The sequence below is a fragment of the Sinocyclocheilus grahami genome, unplaced genomic scaffold (assembly GCF_001515645.1).
Source record: "Sinocyclocheilus grahami isolate Dianchi unplaced genomic scaffold, SAMN03320097.WGS_v1.1 scaffold16.1, whole genome shotgun sequence".
Lineage (NCBI taxonomy): Eukaryota > Metazoa > Chordata > Actinopteri > Cypriniformes > Cyprinidae > Sinocyclocheilus > Sinocyclocheilus grahami.
The window spans coordinates 1,729,080-1,747,983 of NW_015505195.1; the positions used below are offsets into that span (position 1 = coordinate 1,729,080).

General features: G+C 36.1%; 3 protein-coding genes and 1 pseudogene across 10 annotated transcripts in view; 1 reads left to right on the forward strand and 3 right to left on the reverse strand.

Annotated features, from left to right (window-relative positions):
- Positions 1-507, reverse strand: part of osbpl9 (oxysterol binding protein-like 9) — a 30,576-nt gene extending 30,069 nt beyond the window's left edge. For all 8 annotated transcript variants that reach the window (XM_016228853.1, XM_016228868.1, XM_016228820.1 and 5 more), the window contains exon 1: positions 358-507. In XM_016228853.1, coding sequence (XP_016084339.1) covers positions 358-468 — 111 coding nt within the window. In that variant the 5' untranslated portion in view covers positions 469-507. The remainder of the gene's footprint in view (positions 1-357) is intronic.
- Positions 508-810: 303 nt separating this feature from the next.
- On the forward strand, positions 811-6,266 carry LOC107549746 (methylcrotonoyl-CoA carboxylase beta chain, mitochondrial-like; annotated as a pseudogene).
- Positions 6,267-6,521: 255 nt separating this feature from the next.
- LOC107549757 (retinal Mueller cells isomerohydrolase-like) lies at positions 6,522-9,578 on the reverse strand. The gene is made up of 10 exons (XM_016230934.1): positions 9,536-9,578; positions 9,160-9,242; positions 8,763-8,913; positions 8,435-8,542; positions 8,180-8,321; positions 7,682-7,852; positions 7,391-7,505; positions 7,134-7,228; positions 6,936-7,047; positions 6,522-6,851 (listed from the first exon to the last, which is right to left on the reverse strand). Exons 1-10 carry the CDS (start codon positions 9,544-9,546, stop codon positions 6,703-6,705), a joined length of 1,137 nt encoding a protein of 378 aa, XP_016086420.1. The 5' UTR covers positions 9,547-9,578; the 3' UTR covers positions 6,522-6,702.
- A 622-nt stretch (positions 9,579-10,200) lies between these two features.
- depdc1a (DEP domain containing 1a) lies at positions 10,201-18,698 on the reverse strand. Its single transcript, XM_016228913.1, has 12 exons — positions 18,464-18,698; positions 17,795-18,060; positions 17,579-17,711; positions 17,377-17,498; positions 16,306-16,436; positions 16,156-16,203; positions 15,872-16,009; positions 14,269-15,150; positions 12,782-12,954; positions 12,520-12,693; positions 11,396-11,575; positions 10,201-11,183 (listed from the first exon to the last, which is right to left on the reverse strand). Exons 1-12 carry the CDS (start codon positions 18,509-18,511, stop codon positions 11,040-11,042), a joined length of 2,439 nt encoding a protein of 812 aa, XP_016084399.1. The 5' UTR covers positions 18,512-18,698; the 3' UTR covers positions 10,201-11,039.
- Between the last annotated feature and the right edge of the window lie 206 nt (positions 18,699-18,904).

Here is an 18,904-nt window from a genome sequence, read left to right on the forward strand (position 1 = left end):
TTAAGACATTTAATATCCTGCAGCTAACGCATCCAAAACCGCGGTCACATGTGGACGCCTCCGCCCTTCAATTTTTGCACACAAAAAAAGTTACTACTGTAAGCATTTTTTCCAAGGGAGGTGGACTTCCTGCTGACAACACGTCGAGTCTAGCTGCTCATTGGCTAACGGCTTCCCCGGCAAAGCCCGGACTGGTTGAAGTCGCGGTCACTCAAGCTAAGCCCCGCCCCAACCAGATTCCTAACTCCTGACAGGCCTGCGAGTGCTCGTTTGCTTCCCAACGTTAAACGTTCGTGGAACGGGCCACTAAGCGATCAAACCTCTCTCATATCTTGTAGCCATGAAAGAAAAACTTACAGTGTAGTATGACAGCAACCCGGCGTTATAGTCCAGTACAAACCAGCGGTACTGCCACCCCTTCATGACGTTAGTCCATTTGCTCAGCGGCCCCTCCATGATGGACGCCATTTTTACACTTTGCCTGAGTGCTCGCGGGGAGGAGCGCGCGGCGAGAAAACCATGCGTCTGACGTCACATGCTGAACTGTGCCTTACTTTATAACATTACAAGAATGACTTCTGGAAGCTTATCTTTATTTGACCCTCTAACTCTAGCACTCTCTATTCTAATTATATTCTTAAAAAAAAAAAACTTGCCCCTTTTAGACTCTATTTACTAACTGCTTGTTTTCTTAAAAAAAAAAAAAACCACTAGCTTCTCTAATCTTTTTGCATTCGATCTATTTGTTTTCTTTCTATTTATTATAATTCCCAAGCCCAGTGTGTAATTCCTGGAGTTATTACAAATAAAATGCATGTCTCTTATTTCACCAGGTCTTCCCATATAAAAGGGAATAAACTCATAGAACTCACTAGAGCATCATTCTCTCAAAATCCAGGGTCATGGGACACATCATCCAATCTTTCCAGCTGCACTGCATACCATTGCACACATTCGCCTGTTTCAGGCGGTCTGTGGCGAGCCTTGACACATAGGACACATCAGCCAGCAGCGTCGTCCCGTTGTATGAGTTCCACTGCGCGCAGGAGGTGCCTGCCAAGTGTCTTTCCAATTATAGATGGAGAATTTCATTCAGCTCACAGACACATGTTTATGAAGCCAATCTCAGGAACAGCCTAATCTGCCAGTAAAAGTAAGTCTGATTCATATGCATTAAAGATCTCCACGTTTACATTGCAATATTTCCCTTATCATAAAATTCATCACATAAGTAAGTAATATCCACCCTAATATTGTCTTGTTTCAACAGATACCTTGAGCACAAGGGAAAAGTAATGAGGGGGGGTGGTGAAAATGCCATAGCACGTCAAACGCAGAGGAATCGAAAGGTCTTTTTTTTATGAGACAGACTCCGCATGCTGCTGGATGATGAAGATTATTTAGAACTTTCTCCTTTTGCTGGAGTTGGTCTGCCCTATGGAGACATCCCATCAGCAGGCTGTCTCACAGGTAATATACTACATAATACAGTGAAAAGTATTATCATATATGAATTATGGTTAATAAAAAAAATTAATGAATAAAAACAAAATTTTGCTAGGCATTACAAAGGTCAAAATCAGAATTTCAGTCATGCTTCTTTGTGAGGATTTAACATTTTGTCATTTAAATGAAGGTTGCAGTATTGTTACCAATAATTAAATAATAAATAAATATGGCATTTTTCTCCTTTCAGTGCACCAGCCTGAAACTATTAAAGTGTGTGACGGTTGTTTATTTATTGCTTGGCTTTTATTATTAGTCATAATATTAGTTTGACTTTATTTATTATTTGGATTCATTAGACTTAATATAATTAGACATAATTATTAGATATTAATTGATATTAAAATTGTGCATAGGAATTTCTCTTCCTTAGTAACAGTTCTATTTATTTTTCCATAGGAATCGGTCAGATTAATGGACTTTGGTGCATGTTCATTGCTAATGATGCCACTGTGAAAGGAGGTACAGCATATCCCATCACAGTTCAAAAGCAAGCTCAGGGCGCAGGTTGTGGCCATGCAGAATCGCTTGCCCTCTGTTTACTTGGTGGACAGTGGTGGTGCATTTCTGCCTCTTCAGGTAACTTGCATCTGTTGCCATGGCGATCTCTGTTATCTCTTAATGGTGCATTAATGGTTGTGCAACTGCTGTATCAACAGTCAGAGATCTTTCCTGAAAGAAACCATGGAGGACGCACCTTTTACAATGAATGAAGATTCCTCAGGTATTAAAAGATTCATGCAAAATATTCTTATTAAAAAACAAATATCCATTCCTGGTGAATTATTATTATTATTATTGTGTTATTCTTTTATTTGAGTGTAATGTCATTACATCTAGGGAGCAGTAGTGTGTGGATCATGCACAGCTGGTGGGGCCGCTTATGTCCCCACTATGTCTGAGGAGGAGGTGATTGTCCACAGGATAGGAACACTATTTTTGGGAGGCCCACCGCTGGTGAAAGCTGCAACCGGAGAGGAGGTTTCTCCAGAGGACCTGGGAGGAGTCAGGCTGGACTCAGAGTATGCTGTTTCCTACTTTGGTTGTATTTTCTTATATCTTGTTCCCAGAGCAGTGGTTTCCTGTATATCCACAACCATGTTATTAATAGATAAATAATGATGAACATGGGATGGTTAACAAACAGACCAAAATCATCCTGCTTTGCTTCACTGATTGTCAGTCAAGTTTTGGGGGTATATTTAAAGCAGAAGAGAGTATTCGGTTCATTTAAAAATATAATATAAAACCCCTTTAATAATAATACAGAATTATAAAGAAAAATAACAGTATTAATATAATACAATATAATATTTACATTTACATTTACATTTAGCAGACGCTTTTATCCAAAGCGACTTACAAATGAGGACAATGGAAGCAATCAAAATCAACAAAAGAACAAGTCTCAGTTAGCTTAACGCAGTACACATAGCAAGTTTTTTTTAAATAATATAATAAATAAAAAGAAAACAGATAGAATAGAAAAATAATAATATAATAATTAATATATATAATACAAATAAATATTATATAAAAATTATTAAATATAATATTAATTTTGGAGCAGTGTTTCACATGTATCCTGCATAGTTTTGCTTAGCTGATGGAATATAATACACATATAATATAATATAATATAATATGTTGACCATAATATTAATAAAATAAAATAGTATTAATAAATAAAAAATAATAGTATTAATATATAATATAACAATTGAATTCAATATTAATATTAATATTGCAATGATATTATAAATGCATCCGGCACAGTTTTGCTCAGCTGAAATATTTTTTTCTCAATATTTCTCTAATTTAACTGCAAATTTCCTGCCTCCTTGTCTGTATCACTAGAGTGAGCGGCTGTGCGGATTATTTTGCTTCAGCAGAGAATGAGGCATATGAGTATACCAAAACATCATCTCAACCCTAAATTATGAGCTCCCAGAGGAGGACAGCGCTCAGGTTGAGGAGCCGCTGTACAACATGGACGATCTCATGGGCCTTGCACCCCATTGCTACAATCACAGCATGGATGTCAGACAGGTAAAGACACGTTGCATCGTTATGGTACCTCCCTCATCACTGGGTTTGCCAGAATTGAAGGGTAATAACTTTTGGAGGATGTTTTTAGTATTTGTTTTTAGTTAAATTTGTTATTACAAAAAAGTAAGGTGTTTTGATTATTGTGTAAGTGGCATTTAAAATGTCTTTCTAAAAACTGAAAATAAACCTTTTATCCCACTGTTTAAACATGTTTCTAGGTCACCTCAAGCAATCAGGACACTGCCTTGACAGTAAAATGTTAGACAGTATAATGGTAAATGTAAAGATAAAACAGTTAACCCTGTTAACCTCGAAAATCTGATTTTCATGCTTCTGAATGTCTGGCCAATCAGATCTGAGCAGGATGTGGATTAAGAAGAGGAATCTTTTTCTACTGAGATTTCAGATCATGGCTAAAGATGGGAACCGATCTCTTCAAGCATCTTTTATTTAATCACACAAAGAGCGTCTCTGAGAGCTGCTTTGTTGTCGTGGCAATCAGAAACTCACCAAATGAATGTGAAACTCCTACCAAAAAGATTAATCTACGTCAGAGATGCTCAGATAAAACTGTTATTGAGGGTTTTGTTACGCTGGACAAACACTACTCTGTATTTTTAAACTGATATTTCTTTTGTTACTTTATATTTAATATTTGCTTTCACCTTTATTTAATTGGCAGTGCTTGCTGCCAGAATCACTCAGAGTTTAAAGTTTTTGTTAAATTGATCCCACATTGTTTGTGCTACAGACATGAATTATACCTTTAATTATGTGGCTTGTTGAGAAGATGTAGGTTATTTTTTAATCAACTAGACTTAAAATTTCCACCTGGCAGACAATAAAGTGTGAATAAATCTGAAAAATTGACATTGGATGAGTCATATTTTGGGGGCTAAAATATCATAAAGGCTTTTTACACTTCACTCAGTAAGGAACCACCCAGAAGACTGTAGTTACATGCTAAAAACCACTCAGACCACCCAGAACATATTAGCGGAGGGGTTTTGCATTGGCAAACCTCAGTTATGTTTTCCTGTTTCTTTACTATGGTCACATTGAAGCTGATTTGATTTCCCCCATCAATCTGTAGTCATCAGATTGGAATCGTGGCAAATAATGGAGAGCTGACACATGAAGCTTCCCTGAAAGGCAGTCATTTTGTTCAGCTGTGTGACCAGAGAGACATTCCCCTCATGTTCCTGCAAAACACAGCACCAGAACATGCACACACAATCTCACAAGCCAAGGTACATCGGAAGACATTTATATGCTGACTATCCATCAGTTACAAAGATTCTGTAAAAAGGAAGTCAAATTACTTGTAATTTCATTTAAATATGCATGTGATACACAGAAAACTGTAGTAGTTTCCACTTTGGTACAAAGAAGTGTTTTTTTTAATGGAATGATATCTGGCCCTGCTCACACGGCATCTTGTTTTACTTTGTTACTTGCTCTCTTTCCTCTTTTCTTCACTTCATTCGTCTAAACCTCTTGTTCTCTTTCCCATCCTCCTTAGGCAGAGTCCTACACTAACAGACTGAAGGCTCAGGCTTCCATGATGTCTGCTGTGGCTTGTGCTTCTGTTCCCAAAATTACTGTGGTTCTTGGAGGTTGTCATGGAGGTGACAGCTATGCTATGGTCAGTATATAAATCTGATATGTATTATTAGAATTTATAAATCTAAAAAACAAACAAAAAACTGAGCAGTTAAAAATGTAAAATCTTTCTGAACACTTTTTTAGTGTGGAAGGGCTTTTTACCCTAATTTCCTGTGGCCCAATGCAAGAGTGTCGATTTTGGCCCCAGGCCACTCAGATGCATTTGTGCTGAAGACTAAAGATTAAATCACACAGATTAATGAGATGTAAGAGCCGATGTAACAGGATGTCAAATTTATTATCGACAGATTAGTTTAAGGTCCATAAGTGGCTGTTTTAAAGGTGTATTAAAAATGCATAAAATAAATATATATATATATAAATAAATAAAAATGTATTAAAAAAATAATTAAAAATGTTGACCTTGTGAAGGTTGGGGGAAGAAAGTTCAGCATTCTTTTCCACTGGCAGACTGTGGGATGATGGTGTTATTCGACCTCAAGACACCAGAAAGGTAAAAGAGCTAGCAATTTTTTTTATTATTTTTTTTATTTCTATGTGGTTCAATGATTAATCTTCTATTTGTAAATTTGCTATACAGATATGAATGTTGGTTTAATTTTCCCTTTTAATTCATCGTGATACCTCATACTTTACAAATTATAGACAAAAAAGCACAGAGCACTAGACTTTTCACTGGAAGGCCATAATGAAAAGCAACTGTTGAGGGTTTTAATGGCATCATTAAAGTAAACCTAAGTGATATTAACTAGAATTAACTAGTGCTCTTAATTAAAACCTCTTTATAATAACCTGGAATATTTCTTTCAAATAAATTCCATTTGTATTGATATTTTGATATTCTAATGCAATTGCATGAATATATTTTTAAGTGTGGTTTAACTGCCCAAATAACTTTTTCATTATCTTAAAACATTAACTTTTTTTCACAATTTATGGACTTTATTCAAAATATGGATTGCACTCTTGAAATAACAAAGCTTTATAAAACACATGCTTCTGTTCTCTTTTGTTAGGTTTTGAGCAAGTGTCTGAAAATCATTAAACAACAAGACTATCAATTGTGTCTTGTTGTCAGAAAATGAGGACGCCTTTTCTCCGAATGTAACACTACCTCTGCAGAAACCTCAGTGAATTTTATAAACTCGTATAAGGTGTTTTATTAAAGTAATAAACTAACACATATCTTTATATTTTAATGACACTGTGGCTGTAATCAACAGCACTGCCTTATCATTGTGATTTTCTGACTGATGTAACAAACACATTTGTACATATGGACTTTTACTTGTGAATAAATAATTTTTCCTATATGCTGAAGTAAAAAGTTTATTTAAAAAAAAAAAAGTATTTCCTATAGTACACGTTCTCAAAAAGCTGTTGCATTACAAGCATATCAGGTCATATAACTGGCCCATTTAAATGAGCAACAATAACATTGATTTTACATGTATTATAAAAAAATGTCAAATTTGAAAGTATTATCTGTTTACTGAAATGCAATGTCATGATTCTGATCCTCTAAGGTTTGTACAGGCCATGAAGAGTGACAGGAATCATGACATCAACCTCTGCACGTGCTATTTCTGTCAGGTCAGTGGCATTGAGTATGAGGAGGAACGCTGGCCTCTGCGTGACTCCTGGTTTCACTACAATACTCAGAAGAACACCTAAGAAAAGCAGAACGAAGACATTTACATCGAGAATAAACAGATCAGAAATATATCTTTTGTTTAGTAAAAGATATGCAATACCATCATCTTCGTCTTTAGCATCAGGGCTTTGCACAAACAGTGGTTCGGATGGATAGGCATCTGGCTCCTGCCATATCCACGTTTCTTTGCTTTTCACATTCAACTTGCAAATCTTAAACCCCACAAAAATAACACAAATCACAAACACAGAGCAAATGTTGAACATGAAGAATGTTTTCAGTATCACGTCACACCCACCCGGTCTGGAACAAAGTGGTTTAGCCCAAGTCCGTAAGCGAAGGTGTAATTTTTCCCACAGTATTTTTTGTAGTTAATCTGAGGAAACTCAAAAGCTGAAACACAAACAGAATCCCGAAGAAAAAAAACTTTTGATACATTCAATTTTAAGTACTGGATATCAATGCAATAGTAATTGAATTTTTTTTTAATAAAAACTATAATAACTCTGCTGTATTTATGACAATTTCCAAATAAGGAAGGTGCTGAATATTTACCTTGATGCGGTCCAGAAAAAAGAACTTCAGGTTCAAGCCAAACGGTTCCATCACTGCACATGACAGCTGTGGCTGTGGTGTATGGAAGCGAAACTAAATTCTTTCCCTGCTCTTCCTGCAAAAACAACAAAGGAATGAACCAACAGACTGTTGAACAAAGGAATGAACTAACAGACTCACTTCAACAAAAGGTACAGTTCGAATTGGAAAGACAGAGACAAAGCGATCAAGAAACGAACTGAATTCAATCTAATTGTTCCTGAGGTGAAATAGTATCATGATAACTCTTACCCTGTGGATGTCCAGTGGAAGCACGTATCTCCGCACCTCTGGCTGTGGAGCTCTTATGGCTGCTTTTTTGACTTCCTCCCAGTTTTGCCTCACGTTTGCCAAATATAGGTAATTATACACAAAATCATGCCTGTCAATCAAAGAAAGAGGGCCACAGATGATCACTATAGTCTAAATTTTGAGCCATTATCAAATTCATGTGCAGCGTGTTTTTTATTTAATTGATCTATTAGCTAAAGCTTCAATAAAAAAAAAGAGTATGTTATCTGATGGACTGGAGTCGTGTGGATTACTTATGGATTATTGTGATGTTTTTATCAGCTGTTTAGACTCTCATTTTGATGGCACCCATTCACTGCAGAGGATCCACTGACGAGCAACTGATGTAATGCAATGTAAAGCATGAGGTTTTTTGTTAATTTTTAGGTGAACTATTCCTTTAAAGGATTTATGTTATTGTTAATAGCCTCAAAATTGGGCAACAGTGCAAAATCCTACCTTTTTTATTGTTTCTAGGGTATCAGGGTCAACTTTGGTTATGTAGTTGGTTTCCGTGCAGGCATAGAAGTCCTCACCAATAGGGTAGATGTTGACAAGGCAGTTGTCCGTCACCTCAATGCCTTGAAAGTAAGTAAAAAACCTGATGTGAAAAAAGGAAGTTCCAAAAATAAATGCACCATTAGGAGTAAATTTGTTTTCATGGCGTTATTATTCTACTCCCAAATGAAATGGAACAGAAAATACTTTCCAGACCTGGAAAAGATGTTTTTGCATGGATCTGGATATGCAGCGGTGCCAAACTCTGTGATCACAATCCTTTTCTCTGTCATGGCTCTCACATAAGCATCAGTTCTGATAAACCTAAAGTAAAAGGTGCCAGTAAATATGCATTCGATTTAGTAAAATCTAACTTCTTTATTGTGTAAACCACTTTTTACAAAACAAGTTAGTCCAACACTAGTCATTTCCATTCCAGTAAATTACTGCAAAACATTTAGGTCAAAACTCAATTTGGGTTGCAGTTTATTTATATATTTGGGTATTACTGCACGATAAACACATGAAAATACAGGGGTTTTACCTGCGGTAATAAGTGACATGTCCATCTTTCAGGTCAAACTTGTGCATGAGGGCCTGACCATCAAAAAGGTGGTAAAAAGGTTCATCTCCAATCTCAAAGAGCCCAGGGCCCATACGGAGCAGACTGCCAGTGAGCCAGGCAGGGATATTGCCTGCAGAGAGAAAGAGAGAGAGAGAGCGAGAGAAAGAGAGAGAGAGAGAAGGTTCACTTTAACCAAACAAATTCTTCAGCCCCCAAATGTCTATAAAACAGCTCCCATATCAAAGGCAACAAGGCATTTACATCGGCCACAGCAGAAGATGCATACACTTTTCCCTTCAATGAAAGCATGGAGAAATTAAATGTGGAAAATTATCAAATTGAAAATGCTTGATTTATAAGATTATAGGCATACAACCTGAGACATGAGCAGGAATGGGCTCAGCTAACTCTTCACATGACTCAAAGATTTTTTTATAGCCACCGGCTGGGTGTTCAAGACTGAATGAAAACAGATGTCCACATTTTTAACATAATGAACTAAAATGAAAAAGAAAACAACTAAACTTATACTAACATACTCATTCGTGAGGCATTTTGCACATTCTTCTAAATTATACATTGCCCAAAGGGAATAAAAATATAAGCTTGAAAGAAACAAATGACTAAGGAAACATCACTTTTAAAAAGAAATCTGTTTAAAATTAACAATAAATGAAACACGTTTTCCCCTACCAAAAAACATTTGTACAATCTGAGCAGTTTGACTGAGACCGAAAAGTTCCATTACTCACCGGCTGACCATGTTGAAATGAGTTTGAGGTGAGATGATGCCTGTGTGTGCAAACCAGAACTGTTCTGTTCCCAGGAACAGCCACAGAGTCTTAGAACTCCTCCTCCAGCTCTGAAACAAAAAGCCCTTTGTGTTCAGACCAAGAACATTTCCACTCATTTTTACTTTCCTGAAAGACACTACAGAGCAAATGAAGAACACATTTGAACCTGTGGTGAACTGGCTCAATTTGCAGAAAGCTTTATGAATATTTTTTTTTAAATTAAGAAATAAATGTAAATAAATAACATCCATAACAAGAGTCCACAATATAACAATACAAAAAGTTGCCAATTGCCCATAGTCTTAACAAAAGACATGGGAATGTGGCATGTGAAAAGGCATTTCATTAATCACATTTTCTTTGTTTACTTCCCTGGATGACAAATTATGTTTTTTCAGGGTCAGAGTACCATATCATTCATAAACGGAGACTGGATGTGAATACTGATGAAGGTGCGCACAGCAGCACTTCTCACAAGTCAGAGACTACAAAGGCATGCACATATGCATGAACGTTCATATCTTTACTGACAATACTTCCATAATAAAAAAAAAAAAATAAAAAATCACATTTCACACAAACAAACAAAAAATGCTTATTTAAAAAAAAATTTATTGCATAGATCAGAAACAGTATAAGTATTTATGGTGATACAATAAAGTAATAAAAAACATAAAACGTAATAAATTTGGCTCACTTATGCTCATTAACGATACAGTAAAACCATAAATCAATCATTGTCCAAGTTTAGTCTTTCAATCTTAAAATACAAGCCACTGAATCAGCACAATGACTGAGTGCAAGATGATAAAACAAAGAACATAAGCAATGAACAAACAATAATGACTAGAAAGAAAATATGTACATCATAAGAAATGACAACGTTAGCACATTTGAGATGAAAAAACAGTGCAAATTAACCCATACTAGCTTCGTAGCCAGGAAACTCCCACATTACACAAAGCCTATATATTTGTCTTTAATAGTGAAGACACCTGAAGATGACACACAAAAAGGTGATCACAGAAAAATAAGGGACTAAAAACTGAAACATAAACAATGTTACAAGACTAAAAATAAAATCTTCATTTTATTTCAAGACGACTCCATGTAAACAGCATGTTAAGCCTATTTGCTTAATATTTGCTGAGGGTCCTCTGATTTTTTTGCAGTTATTATGACACTGAATATCTACAAGCTCCCAATAACTTACAGTAAATCACACACTTTAAATAAATAGCATTAAAATAGACATCTGTATTGAAACTGAAATAAAAGTCACTTCACTAGAGAGAAATACCAAAAGAAACAAGAAAAAAAAAACACTTCAACAAAAGGTACAGTTCAGATTATACTGATGCGTTTCAATGTCAGCCCTTTTACTGCAACAGATCAACTAAAGGTCTTTAAACTCAACCAGGCTCCCAAAATATCGTTCACACATGAGCATTTTAAGAGGTATTCAGTTTCGAATACTGAAGGTTTTGGCTTTCTTGATGCTTAACAGCATTGGCGGTTTTATCTTTGGTTTATCTGCAAAAAGCTGAGCTTCACTCTCTGTTGTGGGAAAACGTCTCGAGTAGATGTCAGGATGTTCCTTCTGAAACTGAGAGAAGAACAACAACAAAAAAAGTCAATTTGCTGTTAGGACGTCATAAAATTAACAAACAAACAATGAATCAACACTAAATTTCAATTTGTGTTTAATATTTACTGCTAGAAAATAAAGTAATAAAAATGTTTAAGGCCTCATTTTGTATCCCTTCCGTGGAAATAGCAGGATGTTTATGAGATATGAGAAGTTCAGTAAATAAATACCAGTTTTAGCTTCTTTTTCTTCTCTTTCACAGACATGCTCTTGTCCTTTATGAGACTCTCCAGTAGGTCAGCAAGAGCAGTCTGGGACACAGAGAGTTTCTGCTCTTCAAACTCCTGAGTGCTGATCTGCCTGCAGAATGAGTATGTCGGCATGGCAACACCGGAGCCTCGGAATGTGGTCTGAGATCCAGAACGCATGCAAATGAATGGTGAATAAACAAAATATAATGCAAGAATAAATGAATAAACAGAGGCATCTCTTCCCGTGATTAATTTGGTTTAAATACAGTTTAACATGTTCTGTGTTTAATTCCTCCAATACAATGGCCCTGAAGACATCTATTGTAAATCCATTGCAATACAAACAAAAATATCTTTGATTTTACAAACTGAGGGATGAGACCGAATTGCTCACAACAGATGCTTTTGTTTTAACTCAAGTTCTGTCAATTCCTTCATCCTCAGGTTGCATTAAATTAAAATTATTTAAAATATACACTGCCATTCAAAAGTTTGGGGTCCGATTTTTTGTGTGTAAATAAATTCACACTTTTATTAACCAAGGATGCATTAATTTGCTCAAACGTGACCGTAAAAAGATTTATAATGTTACAAAAGATTCCCATTTCTAATAAATGCTGTTCTTTTTAAACTTTCTATTCATCAAAGAATCATGGAAAAAATATATCAAGATTTTCATAAAGATATTAGGCAAGACCAACTGTTTTTAACATTGATAATAATAAGACATCTTAGACTGATTTCTGAAGGATCATGTGACACTGAAGACTGGAGTAATAGCTGCTGAAAATTCAGCTTTGCCATCCCAGGAATAAATATTTATTTAAATATTTAACACTTAAAATATATTAAAACAGAGAACAGTTATTTTAAACTATAATAATAATTTCACAATATTATCCTTTTAACTGTATTTTTGATTAAACAAATGCAGCCTTGATGAGCTTTATTTAAATTTAGTTAATTATAGTTCTATATATTTAGCATTTTAAACAACACTGCCAATATATTGTTAATATTGAAATAAATATAAATTTAAATAAACTTTTTTCTAAGAAATATACAGTGTGAGTTTAATTTCCATGTGGTTTGTCAGGACTCACCAGTGATTTGAGATAAGTGATGTGATCTTCCACAGCATTACGCAGGTACACAGGCACCTCCAGGACCTCCTGATGGTGATCCATGAGAAACGATAACAGCCTTGTAGCCAAGAGCTCGTCCAGATCATCCACCTCCTCACAGCTCAACACACACCTAGAGAACGTCTGCACCAACTGCACACACATAAATGCAAATGTATATGCAATGTGTACGAAAGAACGGGAAAACACTATAAAAAAAAAAAACTGGACTCTTCCTGACCACTGTCCTTGTTCCAATGACATCATGCAGCCGCGGCATGTCCACGTTCTGGCTCATGCGTGAGATCATTCGCAGAAGTAGCTGTAGTTTGCGGCGGCTGGCTGGTGGCAGGAGTAACGTGCAGAGCTGCAGGGCCTCGACGGCCACCCGCTCCAGTGACGGCTGCAATAAACCTGGAATGTGATGTGACCCACATGTAACCGAAATAAACCACAGCACAGGACTAGAAGTTAAATACAAACAAGATGAATACATATAAAACTTAAACATCATGTAATCAGTACTGATGATCAAATCACACACATTACCTGCTTTCAGCAACACACAGTTTACATGTAATGAAATATTTTGCTACGCTTGGAATGTCTAATTCAAATTACAGTAACTAGTGATAATATACAGTTGTGGTCAACATTTTACATACACTTTACAGTATCATTTTTTTCTTCTGAAGCATCAATGACTGTTTGAACCTTTTGTAATAGTTGCATATCCCTCAGTTGTCCTCAGTGTGAAAATCTCAAAATCATACAGTCATTGTTGGAAAGGGTTGAAATATGCAGAAGATGTAGGAAAACCACAGAATTTGTGGGACCTGAAGGATTTTTCTGAAGAACAGCGGGCAGTTTAACTGTTCAGGACAAACAAGGGACTCAAGAACAACTATCACAAAACAAAATATAATAAAAAGCTGTGGATCATCCAGAAAACAACACTGTATTAATATTCAAGCACATGTAAACTTTTGAATAGGGCCATTTTTATAAATGTAACTTATTTTCTCTTGTGGACTATATGTAAATATCTTTTATGTGAAATATCTTATTCTGGTCAGTACTAAATAAAAAAATAACATGCATTTTGTAAGATCCCTCTTATTTTGGTAAAACAATTAACATTTTGCAGTGCAAGTAAAATTTTGACCACAACTGTATATACTGTATCTATATATATTTATATAGATAGATGTTCTACATGTAAAATTGAAATTCAATTTAATCTATTAAATAACCTTGACACAGACACATGAATATTATGTTTTAAGTCATTTCAAATTAGTTTAGAATTATACATCTATTCATATAATTTGCATTCTATTTCTTTCTTTTTATTTTTTGTAACAAACACACACTACACCCTGGTCTAACCTGTTTTTTTTTGTACCAAAAATTTTGCCAAATAAATAAATATATATATACTGTAAAAAAAAGAATTATTAGTAACCAAAGTGTTCCATAGAATTAGTTAGCATTAAAGTGATAGTTAAGGAGCAGATTTATTTCCTCCTAAGTATCTCTTTTGTGTTCCAAGCAAGAAAGTAAGATATACAGGTTTGGAAAAACATGAGAGTGAGTAAATTTTTGGGTGAACTATCCCTTTAAGAATTATAATTCACGTTAGTCTGGTGGGCATAAACAAACACATGCTCAAGCACAAACAGAGAAGCACATTCTCATGGTTCATGTGTGTTTTTCACATGCTCTTACTTTGCTCAGGGTGGCGTGCTAATGGGGCCGAAGGAGGCCGAGTGGGTGCAGGTTTGCTCAGGTCCAGAGAGCTCTGACAGCGTCTGCTAAAGCTCGGACCTGCCCTAATGTCCATGCAACTTCCATGCAAACTGAGCAAACCAGGACCTCGAAGGCCAATGCTGGATGTGGAATCTGGTCTCATGGTAATTTCAGCCACAGGAGCGTGGATGCTAAAGCTGCTAGCAGACATTTCTCTATTCTCCTTTATGTCAAACAAGTTACCAATGCTTCTAGGTCGGGCCCTGGAGGGTCTCTGGTTGGTTCGGCGAAGATCGGAAGGGAGTTGGGTGCTTGTGTTGTTGCTGGATGTTTGAACACAAGAGTTTATGGACACTAAGGAACCTTGTAGCTCAAGTTTGAGGTTTGGGTCTACTGGAGAATCTGTTTGAGAGGATGATTTATCACTGCTGCAGGACTGTAGGCTTTCAGATGATCTGAGAAGTCTGTTCTTTGAACGGTTATCAACAATTCCCTCCAAAGAGCAACTTCTAGACCGAAGCCTGCCATATGGAACTTCTGTTTTGTGAGCCAGAGGAATTTCTAGATAGCTACCGCCCAGCCGGTTTCCATCGCTGGCCCTTCTACCTCTAAAAACGGGCTGCTGTGCTCTATGGGTTTCTAACTTAGTCTCTGCTTTTGAACTGAAAACTTCCCTCATGGGCGAATCGGCTTCATCGAAGGCCTCTTTTCTTATTAAGCTCAGCAGGAGGCATTCGGTCGATTTGAACAGGTTGGCAGCGTTCACATTTGGGGTTTTGGCTGGCTGTGGGCAGCTGGGTTCCTCCTGGTTTTTACGCTTTCCACGTTGAGTTTTAGGAGCCGTGATGTAGCCACACATAACTAGCAAAGGACCAGACAACAGAACATAAACAACAAACAGGCAGGCAAAGACATTCAAGTTAGCAGACAAGAGTTAGTTTTAAACATCATCGGACTCCACAAAAGCACTGCAGTCAGTAGAAACGGCGTCTTGTGACTCCACAGTTTGTTCCAACAATATTTTGTATATTAAGACCCACAGATGATTTAGGTCATCCTTTAGGAGGCATTTCCCAGAAAGAATGAAGTGTGTGAGTGTTAAAACAAACCAGGCCTGAAACTCAAATGACACATCAACCCATTTATCTACATTTCAGAGTTTTTAAAGAGTGCTTATGTAAATAAATCATGTATCAAACAATACTTATGTAAACTGTAAAATGGGTACACTACCATTCAAAAATTTGGGGTCATTAAGTTTTTTTTTTTTGCTCAAAAAACTCTTATTATTATCATATATTATTATAATATTTTATTCAGATTAGATGAATAAAAAAGTAGAAATTCTTAATAGTCACTTTTGATCAATTTAATTCAATACATCCTGGCTGAATATAAGTATTAATTTCAAAACAACAAAAAACAATATACTGACTCTTTATACTGACAACATTTTTGAACTGTAGTGTAGTGTATATGTATTTTAATATTACAATTATAATATTTTCAAATTTAATGAGACTTGAGGACAAAATATGTGTCTTTAGTGGGGAAAATAATCAAACACATGCTTCATACATACCCAGGATGTTGACAAAGAGTTCATAATACTGATAAGTAAGCAGTGGCTGAGAAAGACCGTAGAAATAGTCTGAGACCGTTTTAAACACATCCCGCTCAAAGCCTGGGTAAGATGGCTGGTTTGAGTCATACTTTGGCCCTTGATGAATTAGAAAAAAGTATTATTATAAAATCAATTAGTTACCTATTTGTATAGTTTCATATTTACACAAAAGACAACATGAATGTGATCTGGGTAGTCAAATTTCAGCTGTATTATTTCATTCCAAATGTAATGCAACTTACAGTTTGCAAGACATTTCATGGCAGACAAAACCCAGTGCGGCAAATCATCTACGGAGGGGGACAAATGAAGAGAAAATAATCAGAATATGAATATATGATGTTTGTCTTTTTTTTTTTTTTTTAGACCGAAATGGCACATATCTAGCCTACCTGTCTTATCTTCCAAAGAAACGACTCCATGTTTATTGACTTTGGTCATATTATACACAATGAACTGCGGATTGACTTGGGCTGGACCCAAAACATCTTCAAGAGCCCCTGATCCCACCAACTTCTGCAAACTGAGCATTCAAAAGATGATTGATGTTTTTAATTAATGTTATACACCCTCTAATAAGAACAGTTAGACATGTAAAAACACTGCAAAGACGACAATATAGCATAGTCATTTTGGACTCATGTAAATCATACATATATCACAAAAGTATTATTTAAAATACCATGGCATGTCATATAAATGACAAACATATAGAACCAAGTAGGGCTGTGCAATATATCGAAATATCGCAAATGTACATATCGCAATAGCTTGCAATATTTGGGGCCATGAACAAAAGACAGAGAAAATCACTCACTGCTCTTACCTAAATAACTTTTGTAGCTTAAATAAGAATCAGTGCATATTGAATTCAAAGAGTAAATACTAAGCAGTGTTTTATTTTTCCTTTTTATTATTCAGTTCCTAAACTCGTGTTAAAATGATTACACTAATGTTAAAATGACATTTTTATGTAATGCTCGAGTAAAACGCATACCGTTCACTTTCAGAAGTTGTTGTAGGGGTGCTTTCTTATTAGAATCAGAATCAGAATGAGCTTTATTCACCACCAGTGTGCGCAAACACAAGGAATTTGTTGTGGTTTTACAGGAACTCTTGGTATATACATACATACAAATAACCATATATATATGACACAAGATAGTTATAGAAGTTCACGGAACTGACTCCGCAACAGCGGAGTAAAACTGTTTCATCTGAGCATGTGGCACTTTAAGCATTATCGTATCGCATATCACATTATTTAATGAGTTATCGCATATCACATTTTTCTTCAATATCGCACACAGCCCTAGAACCAAGCAATACATCAAAGCATTAGCATTAGATTATCTCACTTAATTGTAAGTGACTGCAAACAGTAAGTACTTTTGGTGCAAAGCTGTGTACTACAATGCATGCAAACGTTATGAGACAGATGGTGTGGGGGGAGGTCGGCTTACTGTGTAAGTGTGACATTCTTCCAGATGACTTGAATGTCGTCCTCTGTGAGCTCCCTGCAATGCTCCGTCTCACCTGAGGATGATCCCATAGGAGATTCTTGTGTTTCTGGATCCACATTTTCCTGTGTGAAATAGCAAGTGGATATTATACATCTGCAATGAAATTCCACATTAACAACACATTTGAAACAACAAAACTTACCAATATTTCTTTGTCAAATTTCTTCGAGCTCCTGAATTTGAAGAAACTCTCCCTGTCCATCATAGATATGCTTTTTTTCCTCAAAACAGGGGCACGGTTAGGAATGGGCCTCAGCGGAGATGTTGATGGAAACCTGAAGCATATTTTAAACCAGAAAACAGTGTTTCTCGATTTCTTTTTAAACCAAATTTCTCAAAAACATCCACGTTATCATACCTGTACAGCTGACTGTTGTCCTCCAGGTCTTCCATGCCCCATCTACCCTTCACATCTTCAATAACATGGTTCTTCAAGAACTTTTTCAGCAGCTGGATTGTCTGATGTCTGGTGACCTCGGGTCCAAAATTGCTGTTGTTCTTCAGGAGCTCATGTAACCAGTCCACAGCTGCTGATGTAGTGAAGCAGTTCATGTAAACTCTGAAGTGCTGCCGGTGCTTCTTCAAAGGCATCCCAGCCCGGAAAAGCTTAGTTACTTCATTCCACTGGAGCATAAAGGGTTAATATCACATGAGGAGCTTGCAATCACTCAATTCAAAATTAAATGACTGGTAGAAAAATTGTAAAGTTTCACAGAGTAATATTGTTGTCACTCTTTTTTGTTGTTGTTCAAAATGTATACACAATTAACATTAAATATACAGTACAAGTAGCAAAAATAAATGATGAAGGGATGATAAACAGTTTTAATGTGAACTTCATATAGAAAAAGTCTTTTAGCTGATTCAAGGAACACTCAATAAAAAATAAAACACTTCTTTAGATCACAAATAACAACTCAAAGTGCTTTACATACATGATAAAACTGACATGCAGGTCATTGACCTTGTAAACTAGTGTGATACATCAGAAGACCATATTTGATCAAATAAGGCAGGAGAGACTCACCAGTTTAGTGGCCCTGTATGGACCTGGGGTGACAATGTGAGAACTCATTGAAAAGATCGCGATGTGTTCCTACATATACGGGTAAGTTTATTTTTGATTTGTTGAATGCATCCGTAGGCTATATTCAATACGATTACCGAATATATGAATAGGTAAACTCGCACATTGAATTTTCGCTGGCTGTGTAAACAGACAACCCGACGATGTTTCGATTCACACACCCGTTTAAAATTACGACGCGAACTTCTCGGAAGATTGTGATTGGACGGTTTGTTTGGTCACGTGATCGATATGGCGACAGACATTGGTTGTTCCTTGGTGACAGAATTGGCTGTCAAAATATTGGTCTGAATAATGCTATTTTTCCATTACTCTAAATTGTTGTGGAAAGACTTTTCTTTATTTGTTAATGAGATAAAGAATTTTCTGTACTTTGGGAAA

Bases quoted from the DNA above. Each gene is read 5' to 3' on its own strand.
- LOC107549757 (XM_016230934.1), bottom strand. The intron at 8,543-8,762 runs GTAAAACCCCTG...CTTTTACTTTAG, and splicing joins CATGTCACTTATTACCGCAG to GTTTATCAGAACTGATGCTT. The intron at 6,852-6,935 runs GTATTGCATATC...TGCTTTTCTTAG, and splicing joins TGCTAAAGACGAAGATGATG to GTGTTCTTCTGAGTATTGTA.
- depdc1a (XM_016228913.1), bottom strand. From the start codon at position 18,511: ATGAGTTCTCACATTGTCACCCCAGGTCCATACAGGGCCACTAAACTG. The intron at 16,437-17,376 runs GTAAGCCGACCT...TTGAATGCTCAG, and splicing joins AAGAATGTCACACTTACACA to TTTGCAGAAGTTGGTGGGAT. The intron at 11,576-12,519 runs GTGAGTCCTGAC...TCTGGATCTCAG, and splicing joins TCACTTATCTCAAATCACTG to ACCACATTCCGAGGCTCCGG.